The 21,396-nt window shown below is 33.3% G+C and overlaps 1 protein-coding gene across 1 annotated transcript; it reads left to right on the top strand.

Moving 5' to 3' along the window:
- The first annotated feature begins 7,892 nt into the window (after positions 1-7,892).
- LOC100722751 (olfactory receptor 6C75) lies at positions 7,893-8,834 on the top strand. The gene has a single exon (XM_003476227.4). The coding sequence runs from the start codon at positions 7,896-7,898 to the stop codon at positions 8,832-8,834; it is 939 nt and encodes a 312-aa protein (XP_003476275.1). The 5' UTR covers positions 7,893-7,895.
- Positions 8,835-21,396: the final 12,562 nt, after the last annotated feature.

The raw sequence follows: 21,396 nt of genomic DNA, 5'->3' as shown, positions 1-21,396 counted from the left end.
ATGTAACCATCCTCATCCTCACTGTGCTGGACTCCCACCTTCAAACTCCCATGTAATTTTTCCTATAGAACTCCTTCTTCTTGGAAATTTCCTACATAAACTTTTTTTATTCCCAGGTTTTTGGTCAGTGTCAAAACATGGAACAAGAGTATCAGCCATGCTGTTTGTCTCACTCAGTATTTCTTTGCCATATTTCTTGGAGGAACAGTTTTATCTCCTGGCTGCCATGTCCTGTGATTGCTCTGTGGCCATCTGTATACCTCTGCATTACATGACCACCATGAACAGCAGAGTCTTCACCCAGCTGGTTCTCTGTTCTTGGCTGGGGGGGGGGGGGTTGTTAGTGGCTATTACACCACCAATCACTCTGATGAGCCATCAGGACTTCTGTACATCCAACAGATGGGATCATTACTTCGGTGACTTTAAGCCTCTTTGAGAACTGTCCTGTTCAGACACAAGACTCGTAAAGAAAGTTGTCCTTCTTGTGGCCTCTGTGACCCTGCTAGTCACTTTGTTGCTGATACTTTTCTCCTAAACAATTCATCATAAGGACCATTCTGAATCTCCCCTCAACCCATCAAAGAACAAAAGTCACTTTCCCACATGCCTGGTCAGAAAGTTTATTACATGACCCTTTTAATATGTACTAAAAATGTGTGTCCATATGTTTTGAGCATTTGGCAATGAATTATATCATCCTGTCAAGTATTATACCTTATTATAAAAAAGTATATTGTTTAGAATGATGTCCAGCACAAAGAAAATGCTAAAAACTGTTATTGTTCTATTTGCTATCATCATTTTTAATTGTCATTATCACTGCTGTCTTTATAATGCTTTCATACTTCACTGATGTTTTCTTGTTAGCTTCCTTGGAGTTCTTTGGACTTCTTTTCCAATCTCCTACTAAATGTTTGACAAACAGTTCACTAGCATGTGTGAATGGAACTCTTGGGGGGTCTATTATTTCTTTCCTCAGCTGGTTATTCTGTGGTCTCCACTGAATAGTACATTTAAAACATACTTTGGGCTGGTTTAAAATCAGAGAAGCAGAAAAAAAATTAGGCTCCTACACTACAGAACACTGTAAACAAACGTTTGAAAGGAGCCGGCTTCATAGGATTTTATTCTTTTTAGTATTAGAAATATGCATAATTTAAATAAATCACATTTCAAATGATTACTTACTAGACAGGTCCCAGCACATCAGCACATTTAAATGTGTGTGTATATAAGATATGGCAAATGACAGCTAAACAGATACATATCAGGATGAGTGTCAACTTTCCTGTTGAATTTTCTCAAATTTTTAAACTTCTGTGAACAATTACATCAAGACGTAGTGATAGGGAAGCTAAATTTAAATTTTACACAGGATTCTACTCAAAGTGACTTTTAAATTGTAATTAATCCCATGAACATCTCTGGTGAATATGTCATAATATTTCTACTGAAATTCAAGTGTAAGTATGTTCTAATCCTGTAATTTAATCAGTGTTATCTATTTGTGGTTAAAGAACATGAAATCCTTTAAAAGTAATTTTATTTGTTTAAATTAAAAGTAACTGTCTTACAACATTGAAACAATACATGTTATAAAACAGGATAGTTCCTTTTTTTACCCTCCTTCCTAATATAACTCCATAAATGTACATGCTGTTAACAATTTATGTTTTAGGATCTGACTGTGAAGATTGGCTACAACTTTCCAAGTGAGCAAATATAAATATTTTTCATTCATTTTTATTGGACTATTACATTTTGTAGTTTTGATCAGTCAAAAAAATTAATCATTTCTTGTTGGTGAATGCTTGTACTGTTCCCAACATCTATCATTTGAGAAGTTAAGATAAAAATAAAGCTAATATGAGTGGCATTCCAGTACTATTGATAGAGGATTCTTACAGAATGTTCGCAAGTGTGTGAATATGAAGTTGCAAACTGAATAGAGCTAATTACTGGGAAATTCTAGAATCTAGAATTCCAAGTCAAAAACTAATGTGACCTTTCCCCACACATTTTAGTAATTAGGGAAATCCTAGAGGCAATATAAAGATGGCACTGGTGTTTCCTGGTCCTGAGGTACAAGAAGGGGAATTAAAATTTATTTATTTCTAAGGTCTTTGAGGATCAGAACAATATCAAGAAATCCAAAGATATCTTGATATTTAGGGCTTCTTGAAAGAACACTAACTGTTCTGAGAAAGAATACTATGAGCAAGAAGTTGATAGCTCCTTCTTTGAGTTTCTGTATTGGGTTGTAACTGTATGCAAAGGAAAGGGACCCAGTATATTAGGAGACTTAGAGTTACTGCTTGGAGTGCAAGTGTGTATGAACACTTTTCCCTAAGAATCACAGGTGAGAATTTAAAGTGGTTCCTGAAAGCCTCACCCAAAATCATTTGGTGTTTGAGATTTCTCCTTCCATTAGTGCCAAATTGCTCAAGTGTCCTGAAAACCAAAGATAACAGACAATTCTGTGCTGAAATAACTTCACACACTTCCATTTTCCCTCAATCCATAGCAGTCTTCTGAAGAGTGCATTATACATGATACATACATACACTTTTATCTATCAATTTAACAATGAAGCAACAGATCTCTCTAATATAAAATACCTTTTAAAAATGTGTTTCATTTTAGTAACAAGTAGAAAAAAAATAAAGATTTTTCTTGTTTGATGATAGATGAGCACCTTGAATGCATAAGGGGAATTCACAAAATACATACAGCTTTGCTATGCAGGATTGACTCTCAGGTTTTGCAGTTACAGCAGAGACCAGGAAACCATGCAACTTTCTAGGCAAGAAGCAAACTGGAAAAGGGTAAAGTCAATCTACAGATGTAAGGGACTGTATCCTAGGCTAGCATTGACAGTTACTAATGGTTGGTAGATACAAATTGGGAGAAAATGGAAAACAGTCAAGAATACGAAGCACTGTGTGAGTGCAGTAAGAGAAAAGCAGACTAGTTTAATTGTTGTTTATTTAACAAATACATGTTTTGGTCACACTATATATTTTGTTGGTGTTCTGGAAGGAATAAAATAATATCACAAAACAGGACCAGTATACTTATAAATGCAATAGTACAAGCCAAATTGCTGATCACTCAGTACAGGTTGATTCTCTTGTTCTCCCATTGTTCTTAAGTAAATTGTCATCTGGTTTGGAAATATGGCACATGTGTAGACATGAAGAAAAAAATGGTTAATTCCTGTGTAGATGCTGTTATTTTACTTATGTTAGAATCTCTGTATTTAATTCTATGTCACAGATATATATTTTCATGTAAAATCTGACATACAATATAATTGTTATGGAGCTGGGCATGGCAGCACTTGTAATCCCAGAACTCAGGCACTGAAAAAGGAAGACTACCATGAGTTCAAGGTCCACCTGTGCTACATAGTGAGCTGTAGCACAGCACTGGCAAACAAACAAACAACTAGACAAAAATCAGCAAATGAATTATAGAAAATCACATCTGTGAGCAAAGGACTTAGTAGACGTTTACCCAAACACATCAGAATATACATTCTTCTCAGTTGTGCTTGGAAAACTCTCCAAAACAGACCATATAATAATCCATAAAACATTCTTACATAAATTAAAAGTGATTGAAATTATTCTATGCATATTACCTAACTATAGTGCACGGAAATTGGAAACTAATGGAAAAAGAAATTTCAAAACCTCCATAAATATATGGAAATTAAATAACAACCTTCAGACCCACCAGTGGGTTCCAGATAAAAGTAAAGAAATAAAACAATACATAAAACTCAATGAAAATATGGAACCAACATACCATGATCTCTGGGATGCAATGAAAGCAGTTTTAAGAGGGAAATGTAGCAATAAACTGTCATATGACAAAAATAGGATAAGCACACATAAACAACCTAATACTAAACCTCATGTTTCTAGAAAAAGGAGAGCAAGTTAAGACAAAAGCCCATAGAAGAAAGGAAATTGTAAAGGACAGAACAGAAATTAATGCAACTGAAACTAAAAAAAAAAAAAAATACAAAGAAATGATGAATGAAATAGCTGTTTTTTTTTTTTTTTTTGAGAGAATAAATGAAACTGAAAAACCCTTGGCTAACCTTATGAAGAAAGACAAAAACCAAATTCATTTTTGACCAATTGTATGCGTAATTTTCCATTTTCTTTTGTTCCTTATTTATAGTAACATATTACATATCATTTATTTTATACTCAATTTTATAAAAAAAATCTAAACATGTGTATGTTTCATGCCTTTTATAGTACATATCAGCAACTGATAAATAATTTGACTCAGTCATTTGAGAATAAATATAATCCCAAGTTAAGGGTTCATCATTAATAAAGTCTTGCATAAATAGGTTTAATGCTATCCTCAATCTTTGTTAAGACTATTTTTTAAATTCATATTAAGCTTAATTTAAAAATTATGTATTTCATTTCAATTTAATACACTGGTACCTTGGATCACAAACTTAATCTTCCATGATCTGATCACAATATTTATAGAACATTATACACTTAACATAATACATAAGTAATATGTTTACTTATGCATGTAATATGCATGTAATAGAATATTATGCAGCTTTACAAAACAAAATGATATAGCGATAAGGCTATTTGTAACATTATGGATGAACCTAAATGATACCATACTAAATTCAAAAAACTAGATATAGAAAAAATAACTAATTTAAAATATTTATACCCCTGGAACTAAATGTCAGCTAAATGAAAAGCTCTAAATAATAATATTACGGGGCTGTTTCAGAAGTCTTTATGGATAAACATCAGTAGTAATAAAATGATAAGTGTAGGGGAATATCAACTGCATTGGAATTTGGAAAGGGACTTTGAAATTCAAAATAATATAAGATTTTGTCTGCTGTAATAGAATAAGCCACATACAAAGAGGTATCTCTTTGAACCTAAGAATATAACACATAAGTATGCAAAAATACTTATTAAGTGAAATAGTAGTGATGTATAATCATGCTGACATTTTTTTAAGTTATCAGTGGGATGATACAAAATCCTAAGCATAATTCTGATATTTTTTGTGAAGTGAAATAATGGAGAGCTCATCCTCATTCAAAAACAGTGCCATTAATTTTTTGTTTTTCTCTAAAAATGATTGCTTAGTCTTTCTCCATTTAGAGACTACTAATTTCTTTTACTTGCTTCTTTAGTTTTTTCTCTTGTACACTTATAAATTATTATGAAAATGTAAAACTTCTATATCTTCTGCCTGATTTCAGCGCACTGTCATCTAAAAGAAAGTTGATATTCTAAATATTGTATTCTAAAGTACCAGGAATTTTTGTGGTATTTAATGGTTTTTGAGACTAATGTGGTCCTATTCTTTCAAAGCCTATCTTTCTGTGCTAGTAGAGTTTGTAATGCATTTTCTTCCTTCACTATCTTTTTCAACTTCAAACTTCTCTTCATTAGCCTAGGCCTAAACGCAATGTTGTCTTCTTTGAAATTTCAGTGATGTTTGCCCAATGAATGTAATCTCCTTGTGGAAATAAATTTTTAAAAAACGCAATATACACTAATATACTACAGTATAGAACTTAGTATCCTGGGAATACCAACCTCTATGGTATCTCTTGTTTATTCATTTAACTAATCCCCCTGAGTCCATTGTAAAGGGAACAGATAAAATTAGGACTACCTTAATAACCTTACTTCTCTGCAAAACATTATTTCTATTGACCAGTAATCTTGAGAAAATACTATATCAGCCTTTGTTTCAATTATAGTTTATTTCATTTTGTAGTAAAATAATCTTACTTTTAAAAGCATAAGTATGACAACCCGGGACTTTAGATTCTTCTGTATACTTTGGTTGATGTTTCCAGATAGGTTCATATGGTCTTATAAGTACTGTAGAAGGACTCTTGGAATTCTATTTTATTATCAGTATTTTGTATATTTGGTTACATATATAAGATGACAAAAGAGAAACTGATTTCAAATCTCTTGAAAAATCTCAAACCACTTACATTTAAATAAATTAGTCATTAAAAATGACTTCTACTTGACCAGTCATATTAATCATGAAAGTAAGTATATATTTTTTGAAATACAAAAGTTTTGATAACATACATATGTTTTATCCAAGTAACTTCAGTTATATATAGTATGTATAAAAATTAAATCATACATTTCTATGAATTATATAAGCAAAAGAAAAATTTTTAAAGATTATATCTTAATAACTTTATGCAACATATTTGTCCATATACTATAAATATTTTGTCAATGGAGCATTATGTAACTTTTTGTTCCCATTTAGATGTCAAGTTTCAATCATTTGTACTACGGCCAATACCAAGAAGTCATAAAATGAAATTTGCACAAGATTTCAACAACTTATATGATACAGTTTAAATGGTTAAGGTTTTTTTTTTTTTTGTTTGTTTGTTTTGTTTTGTTTTGTACAATGAGAATGTTACTTATAGGAAAGATTTGTGTCCATCATAGAAAAGCAAAAGTCAGAAAGCTGCATACCATATGAACACAAAGAGAGCAGATAATAGAAAGTAGGGTTATTGCTTGCTTACATATTTTATAGTGAAAATGTTCAAATTCACTCACTTACCTTTTAAATTACCTGATTAATACTGAGGAAATATTCTGTCAAACAACACTGATGCCCATGAATAATACACAAAAAGATGAGACATTGTTAACTGAGGTGAGTAGTCAGCACACTTAAGAAGTTTTTAAAAATTTTCTGAGAGTTAACCTTAAAAATCTTACTTTGAATTTTAAACTGATTCTCTTCATCATCCACAAAAAAGAATAATTTTGTGAAAAAATGCTTCATTATTTTGAAAAGATCTTCTATGTGTAGTATCACTTGCAATTTATAAGAACAAAAATAAAATTCATTAATGCAAGTATTGCTTTATATTTTAGTGTACACTCAACGATACTTAAGTAATAAATAAAAGATTCAAAATAGTATATTAATAATTTTCAAAAACCATCATATTTCTGTTGCCCACTGAGTGCTTTGTTTTAGAAATTGTAAAATTTTGAATAAAGGGAAACAAATGCTCTAAAATAAAGCATTTTTGAAGTGAAGATGTAAACAATATCCAAAATTCTTTATAAAATAACTACCCTGAGAATGAGTTTACAAGTGTTCTGTTTGCAGAGGTTTCAACCATTTTTCTTATTTTCAGAGAATACAATTAAACATTTTAAATACAGATATTTATATTTAAAAATACATTGAAGTAAAAGGAGTATCTAATCAATGTATTAAAGGCAAAATAATAGTTTATAAAAGTATTTTATTTTGACATATCAAAATAACATTTTTAAAATGTCTCTTTTCCTCTTTTTATTTTATATATTTAAAGTATATAATTACATTTTGATATATATGTGTATTATGTAAGGATTACTACAGTGAACCAAATTATTCTTTCAAATAGCTAACTAACTTTGTATTCTTTTTGGGGGTGGGGTAAGAACATCTAAAAATCTACTATCAAAACAAATTTTCAGAATGCAATATATCATTAACTATAATGTTTATGGTACACATTAGATCTCTAGACTTATTTATCCTATACATCTGCAACTTTATACTCTTTTAAAAATTGGAACATTTATAGACCATTATAAACTTAACATAATACATAAGTAATATGTTTACATATGCATGTAATAGAATATTATGCAGGTTTACAAAACAAAAAGATATAGCCATAAAGCTATTTGTAACATTATGGATGAACCTAAATGATACCATACTAAATTCAATAAACCAGATATAGAAAAAAATAACTAAATTTCTTTATTATCTTAATAGATTTATTCTTTTACAGCTAAAATAGAACACACCATCACAAAGTGCAGAGTATGAAAAATACCACATCAGTAACAGAATTTATTCTTCTCGGACTGACAGATGATCTCCAGTGGCAGGTTGTACTTTTCATATTTCTTCTTGTCACCTACCTGCTAAGTGTTTCTGGAAACCTGATCATTATCACCCTCACTCTTGCAGATCACAATCTGCAGACTCCCATGTATTTCTTCCTTCGAAACTTCTCAGTCCTTGAAATATCATTCACATCAGTCTGCATCCCCAGATTCCTTGTCACTATTGTGACAGGAGACAGAACCATTTCCTATAAGGGATGTGTAGCTCAGCTATTTTTTTTCATTTTTTTGGGAGTAACAGAATTTTACCTTCTGGCTGCCATGTCCTATGATCGCTATGTGGCCATCTGCAAACCTCTTCATTATATGACCATCATGAACAGCAGAGTCTGTATCCTTCTTGTGTTTAGCTCATGGCTTGCAGGATTCCTGATCATCTTTCCACCAATCATCCTTCTGCTGAAGTTGAATTTCTGTGCCTCTAATATAATTGATCATTTTATCTGTGACTCTTCCCCAATTTTGCAGCTTTCTTGCACAAACACTCACTTTCTAGAACTCATGGCATTCATTTTAGCTGTAATAACACTCATGGTCACTTTGACTTTAGTTACTCTCTCCTACACAAATATCATCTGGACAATTTTGAAAATTCCTTCTACAAATCAAAGGAAAAAAGCCTTTTCTACTTGTTCTTCCCATATGATAGTTGTTTCCCTTTCCTATGGCAGCTGCATCTTCATGTACATTAAGCCTTCTGCTAGAGAAAGGGTGACTTTAAGCAAGGGAGTCGCTGTGCTCAACACCTCGGTAGCACCTCTCCTGAACCCCTTCATATATACACTAAGGAATCAGCAAGTGAAGCAAGCCTTCAAGAGCATGATCCAAAGGATGGTCCCCTCCTCAAATAAATGACTGTAATTATGTGAAAATGATTGCCTGATACAAGGCTGAATGAACTGCTATCCACCTTTCTTTATACAAATTCATTCTACACAGCCCATTTCATTTCTCCATTTAGATGTACTTGCTCTGACAAACTCTTTTTGTGATTTGCTAAAACTAGACCTTAATTATCTTAAGTTATAGTCACAGCAATTTATCTTACATTTGAACCTAAATTTTAAGTAAATCAATAATCTCTATTTTTTCCTATATTAAGGCAAAATAGATTATGAACTCATTCATAATGTAGATTCACTAAATTTAAACTGACTAAAACCCACATCGAAATATAAAATTTGTTTTATATAAAATAAATTAAACATATATCTCAGTATCTGTAAATTGTTTTGCAGTGGGACCAGAAAGAAACTTGTTTTAAGCTAAAATCACTATTAAATTTTCTTTTTGAATTTATTACTAAGATGTGTTAAAATGTGTGGAGATGTTAAGTAGAAATGTAACATAAAACATACTGTCAGAAATGTTATCACAATTGTTACATTGATGCTTATTGATTTTTATATTAATTTTCCTATGAAAAATGTAAGCAAGATTGTATAGAAGATATGATATTTACCTTACAATTTTTCTTCAGATAATATCTCTTAAAAGCAGATTAGCTGAATGAAATTTCTCTAGTATGCCAATTTTACTTTAAAGGAAAAATCAGAATCTGTCTGGGCAAACTGTTATATTGAATGTATATTCAGATTCTTTCAACAGGTAGAAAACTATTTTCCTACTGAAGTGGTGAACTAAATTACAGTATATAGAATAGTGTGATACTGCCTTTATAGAATATATTGGACATTTTGATATTTGAATTACTAATAGCTCTCTATTAGTAAATCTGTAATACTGTCTTTGTCTTGCTATAGTCTTCTTCACCAAAGTTTCTATTCTCATTCATTTAAGAAAATGACTTTGGAAATAGTTGAGAATTATAAAGTGTTCAGGCATATGTCCTTTGGTTAATGAGCCACCCAACTCAGATGTATCATTAAAGGAAGCTGGTTTTCTTGGGACAGTATCTGAGGCTAACTAGACACAATTAAGTGAATTGATTTTGTTTCCTTGACTGTTAAGCCTGGTCCTTCATATATGCTCATGTAAAGGTAATACAGATAAATTTTCAAAGTACGTAACAGAACACATTTTCTCACAGATGAGTGTCTGTAAGCACTCATCTATTTCTTACTATTGTTCTTCCCTGAAATAGTCTACCTTTCTACAAGCATATTTTAATGTCATGTTTTCATAAAATAAACATTTAAAGATAATTGTATTTAATTATTAATTCATTAATCAGGCAACCTATAAATAAATGAAAGAGTATCAATTTGCTTTTGTAATATTTTGATAAGGAAAGTGATATCTAAGAATGGAAATCACTATTGTGGGAAAACAGCAAACACAAATTAGTATGTGAATGTGAGTATTACTAATCCACATTCTTATGGAACATTCTTTAAGTTTTAAATGCTGAAAAATGCTCCCAACAAAGCAATGATTACTCATGGAAAATTGAAACCCTTGAGATAATAACAAGAGATCACTGGCAGAAGAAAAAGTTAATTGTTAAGACGTTATTGATCATAAAATCTAAGTAAGTATTATACAATCAAGTAATTTTGGAAGTATGTATATGTACACACTCAGGATGAGATAAAAATACAATTTGTAAACATACACAAGGTAGATAAGATAAAGCTAATTGTATTAGTTCATGGAAAAGAATAGTTTTCATATTGTTTGATCAATTTCACATGCTTATATGTGGTAATCTGAACTAATCTTTTGAAGATGACAATATGCAATATAAAAACCATTATTATACTCCTGTTGTCATGTTATGAAATCTTACTGTTTGGGTTTTTGTTGTTGTTTGTTGGTTTTGTCTATTTTTCCCCTCTTTAAAATAAAAAAAAACAGCCTGTAAAAAGGATCAAGATGTGAGATACATATATATATATATATATATATATATATATATATATATATTCACCATGATAAATATATTCAACACTCATAATCAAATAAATATATTTATTTGTTTAAAAGGAAAATATATTAAATACTTAAATTTAAAAATTTATTACAGGAGAAACACACTGTCATTAATCCCCATGAAAACACTCTTCTTCTCTGAATACATCTACCTTATTGTTCTTACCATTTTTAAAAGCAGTTCTATAAATTCTCTTTCAGTATTTAGTTGCTCTGCCACGGCTGCCTCAAAATCTTGATTCTAGTCAAATTATTTATCTTTCATGGTCATTTTGACTTTGGGGAAGCAATAAGTCCCTCAGTGTCAAATCCTGGGAACAAGGTGGATGAGGACATAAGGTAATGCTATGAGCCTGCCTTTCCAATGGATGATACTTGACAATAGCATTCAGCACACTTTTTAATCACACCTCCTAAGCACACTTATGAAATAGTGTTTGCAGAATGACTTCATAAAATGACAAGAAAAATGTAATATGTGTGATCAAATCAAGTGGGATTATTGTCATTTTATGGTGGATTAATCGTAACATGTGTTTTAATAAAAAATTTTAAATAACATTCACTGTATATTTTCATCGCATCTACAAGATATACAGTCAAACGGAAAAGTGAACCAAATAAATGAGCAATTTAAGTACAACAGAATAAAAGAATATCAGTTGATTTTTATCTTGCTTTATATTTTCATTTGATTTTACCCAGTGGTGGCCCTTATTTACATTCCTCTATGTAATAATAAATATTTTAATATTTTGTAAGGTATTTCACCTATTTGTGTTTCTATAAAAGGCAAATTTTTGAATAATACCTTCACTTAACAGACTGAGGCAGAGGATCACTAATTCACAGCCAACCTATAATACATAAAAGACTTCCTCCAATATGTGAGTGGGAAATATTTATCTTTTAGTTAGAGGCAATTTTGTAACTCAGGAGAGGGGGTACATTTTCTAGTGTTCCATTAACTATGTTCTGTATTATTTCTATGCTTTCATAAAATCTTAGTTATTTTGCTTTATCTCTAATTCACAAAATTATCTCGAATTCATACAAATGAAATTATTTAAATATAATCATTTGATAATCTTAAATTCAATGTTTTCTGAGAATGAAATTAAATCGTTAATACAGTTTACTCTGTGAGGAAAGATGTAGAAATGCTGACAGAGACATGGGAGAAATTGCCAGAGAGAACATAAAGAAAATAATTTTGCTATGAATGTAACTTTTGTTTTGGTATCTTGATGAAATCAGTTATATTTAGATGGTATTTAGAGAATAATGAGCAAAACCATTGACTATTTTCCAAACTTTATGACAATAACTCTGTTGGGCTGTGCTTCATACAGAAAGATTACTATTAAGATCTATATATTATTTGGAAACTGTGAATAAATTTTATACTACATTCAACTACTGAAATATTTCTTTTGTTTTCTTTACTAAGTAGATTATAAAAAACACTAAATGCATTAAGAGATCACAGTTAATATAATGAATTGATGATTTGCTGAGTTTAATCGGTGTTCACTACTCTGAGAGGAGAGTCATCCAAAGTCGGAATACAACAAAACTTTATATCATTGACTCTATAATCCAGTGGACTATGGTGCTATTGAATAATGAATGAATAGGTCGATGAAGGCTCAGATAGCCGGTACAGCTGAAAATAACAAATACAGGCCATATTTGCACCATGTTTTTCCAGTTACTCATGGAATGCTTTAGGGGACTTTGGTGTGATAGTTTTCATCTTCCAGAACATACAGATCCTCAAGAGTGTTAGCAACTTTCATAGTCGCAGCTGTCTTTTCACTTCAGCACTTCAATATCTAAAGCAAGAACATTTATTTCCTTAGTCAAAATTCAAAATATACCAATATTTCACTGTACAATAAATGAAGAAAAACAACGATTGAGCTTTTCAGTAATTCCCAGATGTAGGCATAGTCTAGTTATAAACACATACACATATCCATAAATTTATGTGCATTGGTAAATATTTGCATATAACTAATGATACACATATAAATATTCATAGGGCTTTCAAATAGTCCAGATGCTGGAATAATTGTGGGGAAGACAAAAAGGAAGTAAATGGGTCTCCTGGACCCAGGAAAAATCTAAGGTGAGAACCTAAGCCCATAGAGAGAGTAAAATAGAAAACTTAAATGGAGAAGAAGGCATTAGCTGATGGTACCTTTGCCTGGGGCTGGACCCACTGTGTGAGAGGAGCGCTTGAAACCTGGTGACATGCTATCACAGTGACTAGTGGCTGGCAAGCCTGGAGGTCTCTGTAAAGAGATGCAATGGTGGTGGAGAGAAGTGGTTGCAGAGGACTTCACTAGATGGTGGTGAGGGTAGAGGGTTTAGTCCTCCCATGGGAGAGAGCAATTGGCCAGGAACCATTTTGGAGTCCAGCCAGATAAGCCCTGAACCAGAACATCCTCCAGCCACTCACAGCTGGGAGCAGGCCAGTGGAAGCTGCTTACACTGAGCTCCATTCCCATGCAGAATGCAGCAGCTATCACCAAGGTTCTCTGCCAGTAAGCATCTTGGCCCAGAGGCTGCTGCCAGCTCCGTCCCTTAGCACGCTCTGGCAGCCATCATCAAATATCCCCACTGGAAACCTGCTAGGAGTCAGTGGCCAGCCCTACCCAGTGTGCACTTCACCAGCCATCAGTGAGTGAATACAGGCTGAGAAAAGCATCAGACAGCTTTGTACCAGCACACTCAGTGGTCAAAATCAGACAACAGTAGACAGCACTGGCTAGAAAAACCAAAGAGTCTCATTTCAGAGAAATTGTAATCAATGTGGAAAGTGCCTGGAACACACTACCAGCTTGTCCAGAAAAACCCAGGACTATGTCAAGATGGAGAAGCAAAAGAAAGTCTCTGGCCTCCAACTCAAGCTGAGCTGGTCCAGGAGATGTGAACGTGGGAGAGAACAGGAGATGCACAACTGAAATTTCTGTAGTGATGGCAACTTAAGTAAGGAAATAACTTCATGAGGCTACAAAAGAAATTAGAGCAGAAATGTTATCTTAGATAAAAGTAGAAATGAGAACATAGTAAAAGAATTGCTAAGAAACTCTACAGAATACGTACATGGAAGAATCAACGAGCATAGGAAAATGGGGGAAACCTTGAATGAACAATATAAAACAATTTACAATACATGAAACTGATTCAAAGATATATTCAGGAAATTAAAAATTCATTGAAAGCTGGAAAAACAGCTTGAAAGAAATTAAAGATGCTTTCAAACCTTGAAGACAGGATTTCAGCTTGCAAATACAAAAGTTAATATTTCTTAATAATAACAAGGAACTTGATTCCGGCTGCACTCGGATAACTGAGGATTTTTCCAGCAAGCAGGCAGGTGCACACTGTCCCCAGTTGGGACTCTTGCACCCTCTGGGTGCAGAGTGGGGGCTGGGCGGATTTGGGGCACTTGCATCTGCCTCCCCAGGTATCTGGAAGATTGTGGATGTCTCAGCAAGCAGGCGAGCATCACCAGTTCCAGAGACAACTCCACCTGCAGTAAGTGCCCAGTGCACTCTGGCCCAAGCCCAGATTGTTCAGGACCCTCCAGGAGGCTTCTGCTGGGGGTGCAGTGAAGTGGCTAAGTGGGTCTACGCTCTACATCCGCCTCTCGATCCGGCTGCGCTCAGAGAACTGTGGAGTGTCCAGCAAGCAGGCGGGCTCACAGTGTCCCTGGAGCCCAGGTTATCTGGAACTATGGAGTTCTAAACAGGCACAAGAGGGCCACTGGTTCTAGAGGCCCAGCTGCCCGGGGGAAATGGGTGCCAGAGTCCCAGGATATGTGAACATAGAAGTGGATATCCAACAGACTCTGAGGAAGCTTTCAAATAACACTTGAAACAAAGAAATATAGGAAAATGACAAAACAAAAGACCAAGTTACAACCTCAAACCTCCAGCCCATCTCAAGAAACCCTAGGAGTGTTGTACATAGAAGAACATGTATGTCATACACCTCAAATATCGGACATAATAGCTACTGAAATAAACAAGCAATTCCAGGAAGCTTTAAAGGAATTCAAACTCGAAATAATCTCCCAGTTAAAAGAAGAAATGATAAAAGAAATGAAAGAGATTCTGAATAAAAAGAAAACAGAGTTAAAAAATTAGAGGAACTAAACAAAAAAACAGAATCCTAGATGAGCAATATAAAAAACAAACGGAATACATAGAGGAGATGCACAGAGTTATGCAGGAAATAAAAACTCCACTGAAAGCTGTAAAACCTGCCTCAATGAAAGTGAAGATAGAATTTCAGACCTTGAAGACAGGATTGTAGCTAGTGAACAGGAAAGGAAAGATCTTTTAAAAATAACAAGGAGTCAGGAAATAACAATTCAACAACTGCAAGATGGTGCAAAGAAAAATAACATAAGATTGATAGGGATTAATGAAAAAGAAAGGGATAACAACATAAAGGATGTCAAGAGAATATTTAGAGAAGTAATAGCTGAAAATTTCCCAAGCATGAGATCAGAAACTGACATCAGGTTCAGTGAACCCTATAGAACTCCAAATAGTCATAACCAAAATAAAACTACACCTAGACATATAATAATCACTATCCCAGAAATCCAACATAAGAGTAGATTATTAAAAGCTGTTAGAGAGAGAAAAGACAGATCACTTATAAAGGAAAACCTATCAGATTCACAGCAGACTTCTCAGCACAAACCATAAAGTCAAGAAGAGCATGGAGTGAAGTATTCCAGATCCTAAAGCAAAATGATTTCCAACCTAGACTGATGTACCTGAAAAACTATCATTCAAAATCGATGGTGAAATACGATACTTCGTTGACAAAGAACAGCTGAAGAACTTCATGAACACCAAGCCAACCTTGCAAAAAATATTGAGAGAAAGTTTATATACACAATGGAAAAAAAACACTAAGCAAAGCAGATAATTAAACAGAACAGAAAGATAAAGATGCAACAGCAGAGAGATAACATGTCAACAATAAACCAGCATTTAACAGTAATAACCATTAATGTAAGTGGTCTCAATGCACAAATCAAAAAAAAAAAAAAAAAAAGACTAGCAGAATTGACCAAGAAACAAAATCCAACCATATGCTGTTAACAGGAAACCCATCTAAACCAGGATACTCATAGACTGAAAGTCCAAGGATGGAAAACAATACTTCATGCAACAGGAATCCAAAAAAAAAGCAGGTGTAGCCATTCTGTTTGCAGACAACGTGAACTGTAAAACAACAATGATCATAAAGGACAAAGAAGGTCACTACATACTCGTTAGGGGAAAACTCCAAGAGGAAGAGATAACTATCTTAAATATATATGCACCAAACTCCAGAGAACCCAGTTATATAAAACAACTATTAACAGAAATGAAAACTCAAATTATCAGTAACACAATTGTAACAGGAGACCTTAATATGCCATTGACACCAAGGGACAGATCAACCTGTCAGAATGAGCAAAGTAATAACAGAAATGAATCAGACCTGTGAGCAAATGAACTTGGTAGACATATACAGAATGTTCCACCCACAACATCAGAATACACATTCTTCTCAGCAGTACATGGGTCATTCTCTAAAATAGACCATATATTAGTTCACATAACATATTTTAAAAAATTCAAAAGAGTTGAAATCATCCCTTGCATGTTATTGGATCATAGCGCTTTAAAATTAGACATTAATGATAAAAGATACTGCAAAAATCCCACAAACACATGGAAACTGAAGAACACACTCTTGAGTAATCAGTGGGCCACAGAGGAAATTAAATAATACCTACAAGAAAATGAAAATGCAGATACAACTTACTGGAATCTGTGGCATGCAATGAAAGCCATCCTCAGAGGAAAATTTATTGCACTGAGTTCCGAAATCAGGAAAACAGAATGAATACAAATAAATAACCTGATGCTACACCTCAAATAGCTAGAAAAAGAAGAGCAAGTCAAGCCCAAAGCCAAAAGAAGAGGGGAAATTATGAAAATCAGATCAGAAATCAATGCAATAGAGACTAAGAAAACAACCCAGAGAATCAATGAATCAAAGAGTTGGTTCTTTGAAAGAATAAATAAAATCGATAAGCCCCTAGCCAACCTTATTTAAAAAGGGAAGAAAAAGCTCAAATTTATGCAATAAGAAATGAAAATAGTGAAATCACTACAGACTGTACAGAAATACAGAAGATCATCAACACCTATTTCGAAAACCTCTATTCTCAAAGGTTTGATAGCACAGAAGAAATAGACAGATTCCTAGAAACATACAAAGTACCAAAGCTAGATCAAGAGGATGTAAAACTGATGAATAACCCAATCTCCATTAATGGAATTGAAAATGTAATTAAGTCCTTATCTACAAAGAAGAGCCCAGGCCCAGATAGATTCACTGCAGAATTCTACAAGAAATACAAAGAAGACCTAATGCTGACACTCCTCAAACTGTTCAATGAAATTGAAAGGGAAGCAATCCTTCCTAACTCATTCCTGGAAGCAAATGTTACTTTAGTACCAGAACCTGAGAAAGACCCAACTAAAAAGAGAATTATAGACCAATCTCCCTAAGGAACACAGATACAAAAATCCTCAATAAAATATTGGCAAATAGGATGCAGCAAATCATCAAGAAGATTATACACCATAACCAAGTGGGATTCATTCCAGGGATGCAGGGATGATTCAACATATGTAAATCAATAAACGTAATCCACCATATCAATAAAGCCAAAGGTAAGAATCACATGATCATTTCTATAGATGCAGAAAAAGCCTTTTATAAGGTCCAACGTTCATTCATGGTAAGAACTTTATAGAAAATTGGAATAGATGGTCTTTACCTCAATATAATAAAGGCCATTTATGAAAAACCAACAGCCAGCATCATATTAAATGGCCAAAAATGGAAAGCCTTTACTTTAAAATCAGGCAGAAGACAAGGATGTCCTTTATCACCACTCTGATTTAATATAGTACTGGAAGTACTAGCCAGACCAATTAGACAAGAGAGAGAAATAAAAGGGGTAAAGATAGGAAAAGAGGAAGTTAAATTATCAATGTTTGCAGATGACATGATACTCTACATAGAAGACCTCCTAAACTCCATTGAAAGACTCTTAGATATAATAAATGAATTCAGCAATGTAGCTGGATACAAAGTCAATACTCAGAAATCAATAGCATTACTGTACACTAACAACAAAATCACACAAAGGGAAATAAGAGAAACCACACTCTTCACACTAGCAAGCAAAAAAATGAAATATTTAGGAATTACTCTTATGAAAGAAGTGAAAGACCTCTATAGGGAAAATTATAATACACTGAAAAAAGAAATTGAAGATGATCTCAGAAAATGGAAAGACATCCCTTGCTCACGGATAGGAAGAACAAACATTGTGAAAATGGCCATTCTCCCAAAGCTGTTATACAGATTCAATGCAATCTCAATAAAAATACCATCAACATACCTTCTAAATCTAGAGAAATCAGTCCTAAAATTCATCCAGAACCAGAAGAGACCTAGAATAGCAAAAGCAATTCTAAGCTGCAACGGCAAGGCAGGAGGCATCACAATCCCCAACTTGAAGTTATACTACAAAGCAACAGTACTAATATCAACATGGTACTGGAATCAAAATGGAGCTGAAGATCAATGGAATAGATTACAAGCTACAACCACAAGTAGAAACACACTCAACCATCTTATCTTTGATAAGGGAGCCAAGCAGATTCACTGGAAGAACGACAGTCTCTTTAATAAATGGTGCTGGAAAAACTGGCTCTCCATTTGCTGAAAACTAAAGCTAGACACATGTCTATAACCATGTACTAAATTAAAATCTAAATGGATAAAAGATCTGAATATTAAAACAGAAACCTTAAGGCATATAAACCTTGAAGACATAGGGCTAGGTAGAAAATTCATGAACAGGACTCAAACCGCACGGGAAATTCTTTTCCAATCAATAACTGGGACCACCTCTTATTAAAAAAGTTTCTGCATGTCGAAAGAAATCTCCAGCATAGTGAAAAGAAAACCCACAAACTGGGAAAAGATTTTAGTGTACTCCCTCTCAGACAAGGGATGTTTGTCTAAAACATATAAAGAATTAAAAAAAAAAAAAGAAAAAAAAACCTCAGACCCCCAAAATTCAAAGATCCAATCCAAAAATGGGCATCTGAGATGAATATGCACTTCTCAGATGAAGAAATACAAATGGCAAACAAATACATGAAAAATTGTTCATCACCATTGGTCAATAGAGAAATGCAAATTAAAACCACACTGAGATTCCATCTCACTCCTGAAAGAATGGCCAGGATCAAGAAAATCAACAACAAATGGTGGAGAGGCTGTGGGGAAAAAGGAGCTCTCCTACACTGTTGGGGGGAGTGTAGACTAGTACAACCATTGTGAATGTCAGTCTGGAGATTTCTCAAAAAGCTGGGATTGGAAGTCCCATTTGTCCCAGCTATTCCACTTCTAGGCATATTCCCAGAAGAACTGAAAGCATCATACCACAGTGATATATGTGCACCTATGTTTATAGCAGCAACATTTGTAATTGCCAGATCTTGGAAGCAACCCAAGTGTCCATCAACTGAGGAATGGATAAAAAAGTCGTGTTATTTCTATACAATGGAGTATTATTCAGCTATAAAGAAGCATCACGTTGAGATATTTATCAATAAATGGGCACAGCTTGAGACCATACTCATAAGTGAAATAAAGCAATCTCACATGTGTGAATACTGAATAATATCCCTAATGTAAGTAAAGATTGAAATATATAAAAGTATGTGGTAATGATGATTCCCCATTGTGTGGCCTTGAAGCCTTATAAAGTTTTCACTTATTAATTGGAATGGCTTTATTCTGGGCTGCTTGATATTATTGCCTGTGGTGAAATGAACAGCTATTTTGAAGAAAATAAGTCATCATAATAGGTAGTGCTGATTTATTATCACTTGTTTTGAAGCCCCACAACACTATGGCTCTTCTGTCTCCATTGGATTTATCATGATGTATCTTGCTGGATTTTATTATATGTGATAGTACAAACAAAAATTGTTATAGGCAAAGATATAATATAGAAACCATTGTTCGTTTTCTGTTAGCTGGTTCTAAATACCCTACAATGCTTTCATCCACTTGAATGGTTTTACACTGACTTGATATATTTGAAGCTACAGTATACATAGTTATATTAAAATATTTAAAGGAAAAAGACACTATGGTAACTACTATTAAGTCGGGTTATTTGGTGGTGAAGCACTAGGTTGCTGAAACTGTCATGCTTTGACCTGTATTGTTATGTTGTTATGTACTCTTTTATCTCAATCTCTCTCTTATTCATTAAAAATTTATCTAGTTTTTTTATGATTTTTTTAATTAAGGGGAAAATAAAAAAATAGCAGGGTATATTATAGTAACTTTTAAAATTTCCTATTAGCTTGTTTTGAAGTCCTGTAATATTCTCACTATCTTGTTTTGACTGATTAGACTCTGTTCCATTCTGTATGATAGGATCCAGTTTGAGAGTATAGGCAACTAGTTTGAAGGCAATACGATTCACTATGATGTCCCTTCTGGTTTGACTATTATCTTCTTTGGAAGTCCTGTAATGTTTACAAGGTTTAGGTTTTATTTGTCTTATTCTCTACTGTTTTGTTCAACTTTATAATACCTAATGAGAATCTGGAACCAGAAGAGACCTAGAATAGCAAAGGCAATTCTAATGAGATAAACAATTCTTTTTGAGGAAGCAAGAGGCATTATGGTAACCATTGTTGATAACCTTGTACTGTTTTTACATCACGTGCTATGTCTATCCTTGGTTTTGACTGACAGCTTTGTTTTGCCATATTTGACTTTATTCTCTTCCAAAAAACAAAGTAATAAGAACTAAGGAGTAATAAAACCCAAAATGTGTAAATTGTGTTGTAAAAAGAGAGAGAAAAAAAGTCCTCTAAAGGATACAACTGCAAGTGTGTTTAGGGGTGTTAAATAGATGACCATATTAATGTTTTTGGTTGGATCATTGAACACAACTGTTTACAGTCTCAGTGTTTGAATGTCCACTTTGTATGCTTTGATACTGTGACTTGAACAACTATCTCTAAGATGATAATGTGTAATCTATTAACTGGTGATTTCTTACTGGGTTTGTTTTTGTTGTTGTTGTTGTTGTTTTTTGTTTTGTTTTGTTTTGTTTTTGTAGTTCTGTATTACTTGTACCCTTACACTGCTTTGTTTTATTTTGTTTTTTCTCTTTTTCCTTTTAAATAAAATTAAAAAAGTAATAACAAGGAACCAGCAATTAACAATTCAATGGCTACAAGACAACCAAAAGAAATATAATTTAAGAGTAATAGGCTTGAGTGAAAAAGCAGGCATCAACATAAATAACATTAAAGTCTGTGTATGGAAATGATTTCAAAAACTTCTCAAGTATAGAAGAAGGAATTGATGTTCAGATAAGGAAGACATGTAGAAA

The sequence above is a fragment of the Cavia porcellus genome, unplaced genomic scaffold, assembly GCF_034190915.1.
Source record: "Cavia porcellus strain 051 isolate PalLab524CR breed Dunkin Hartley unplaced genomic scaffold, mCavPor4.1 scaffold_8, whole genome shotgun sequence".
Lineage (NCBI taxonomy): Eukaryota > Metazoa > Chordata > Mammalia > Rodentia > Caviidae > Cavia > Cavia porcellus.
The sequence above is the reverse complement of the archived record's forward strand: the minus strand, read 5'-3'. Positions and strand labels throughout refer to the sequence as shown.

What these genes read in the sequence shown, in the direction of transcription:
- LOC100722751 (XM_003476227.4), top strand. Translation starts at nt 7,896, where the DNA reads ATGAAAAATACCACATCAGTAACAGAATTTATTCTTCTCGGACTGACA.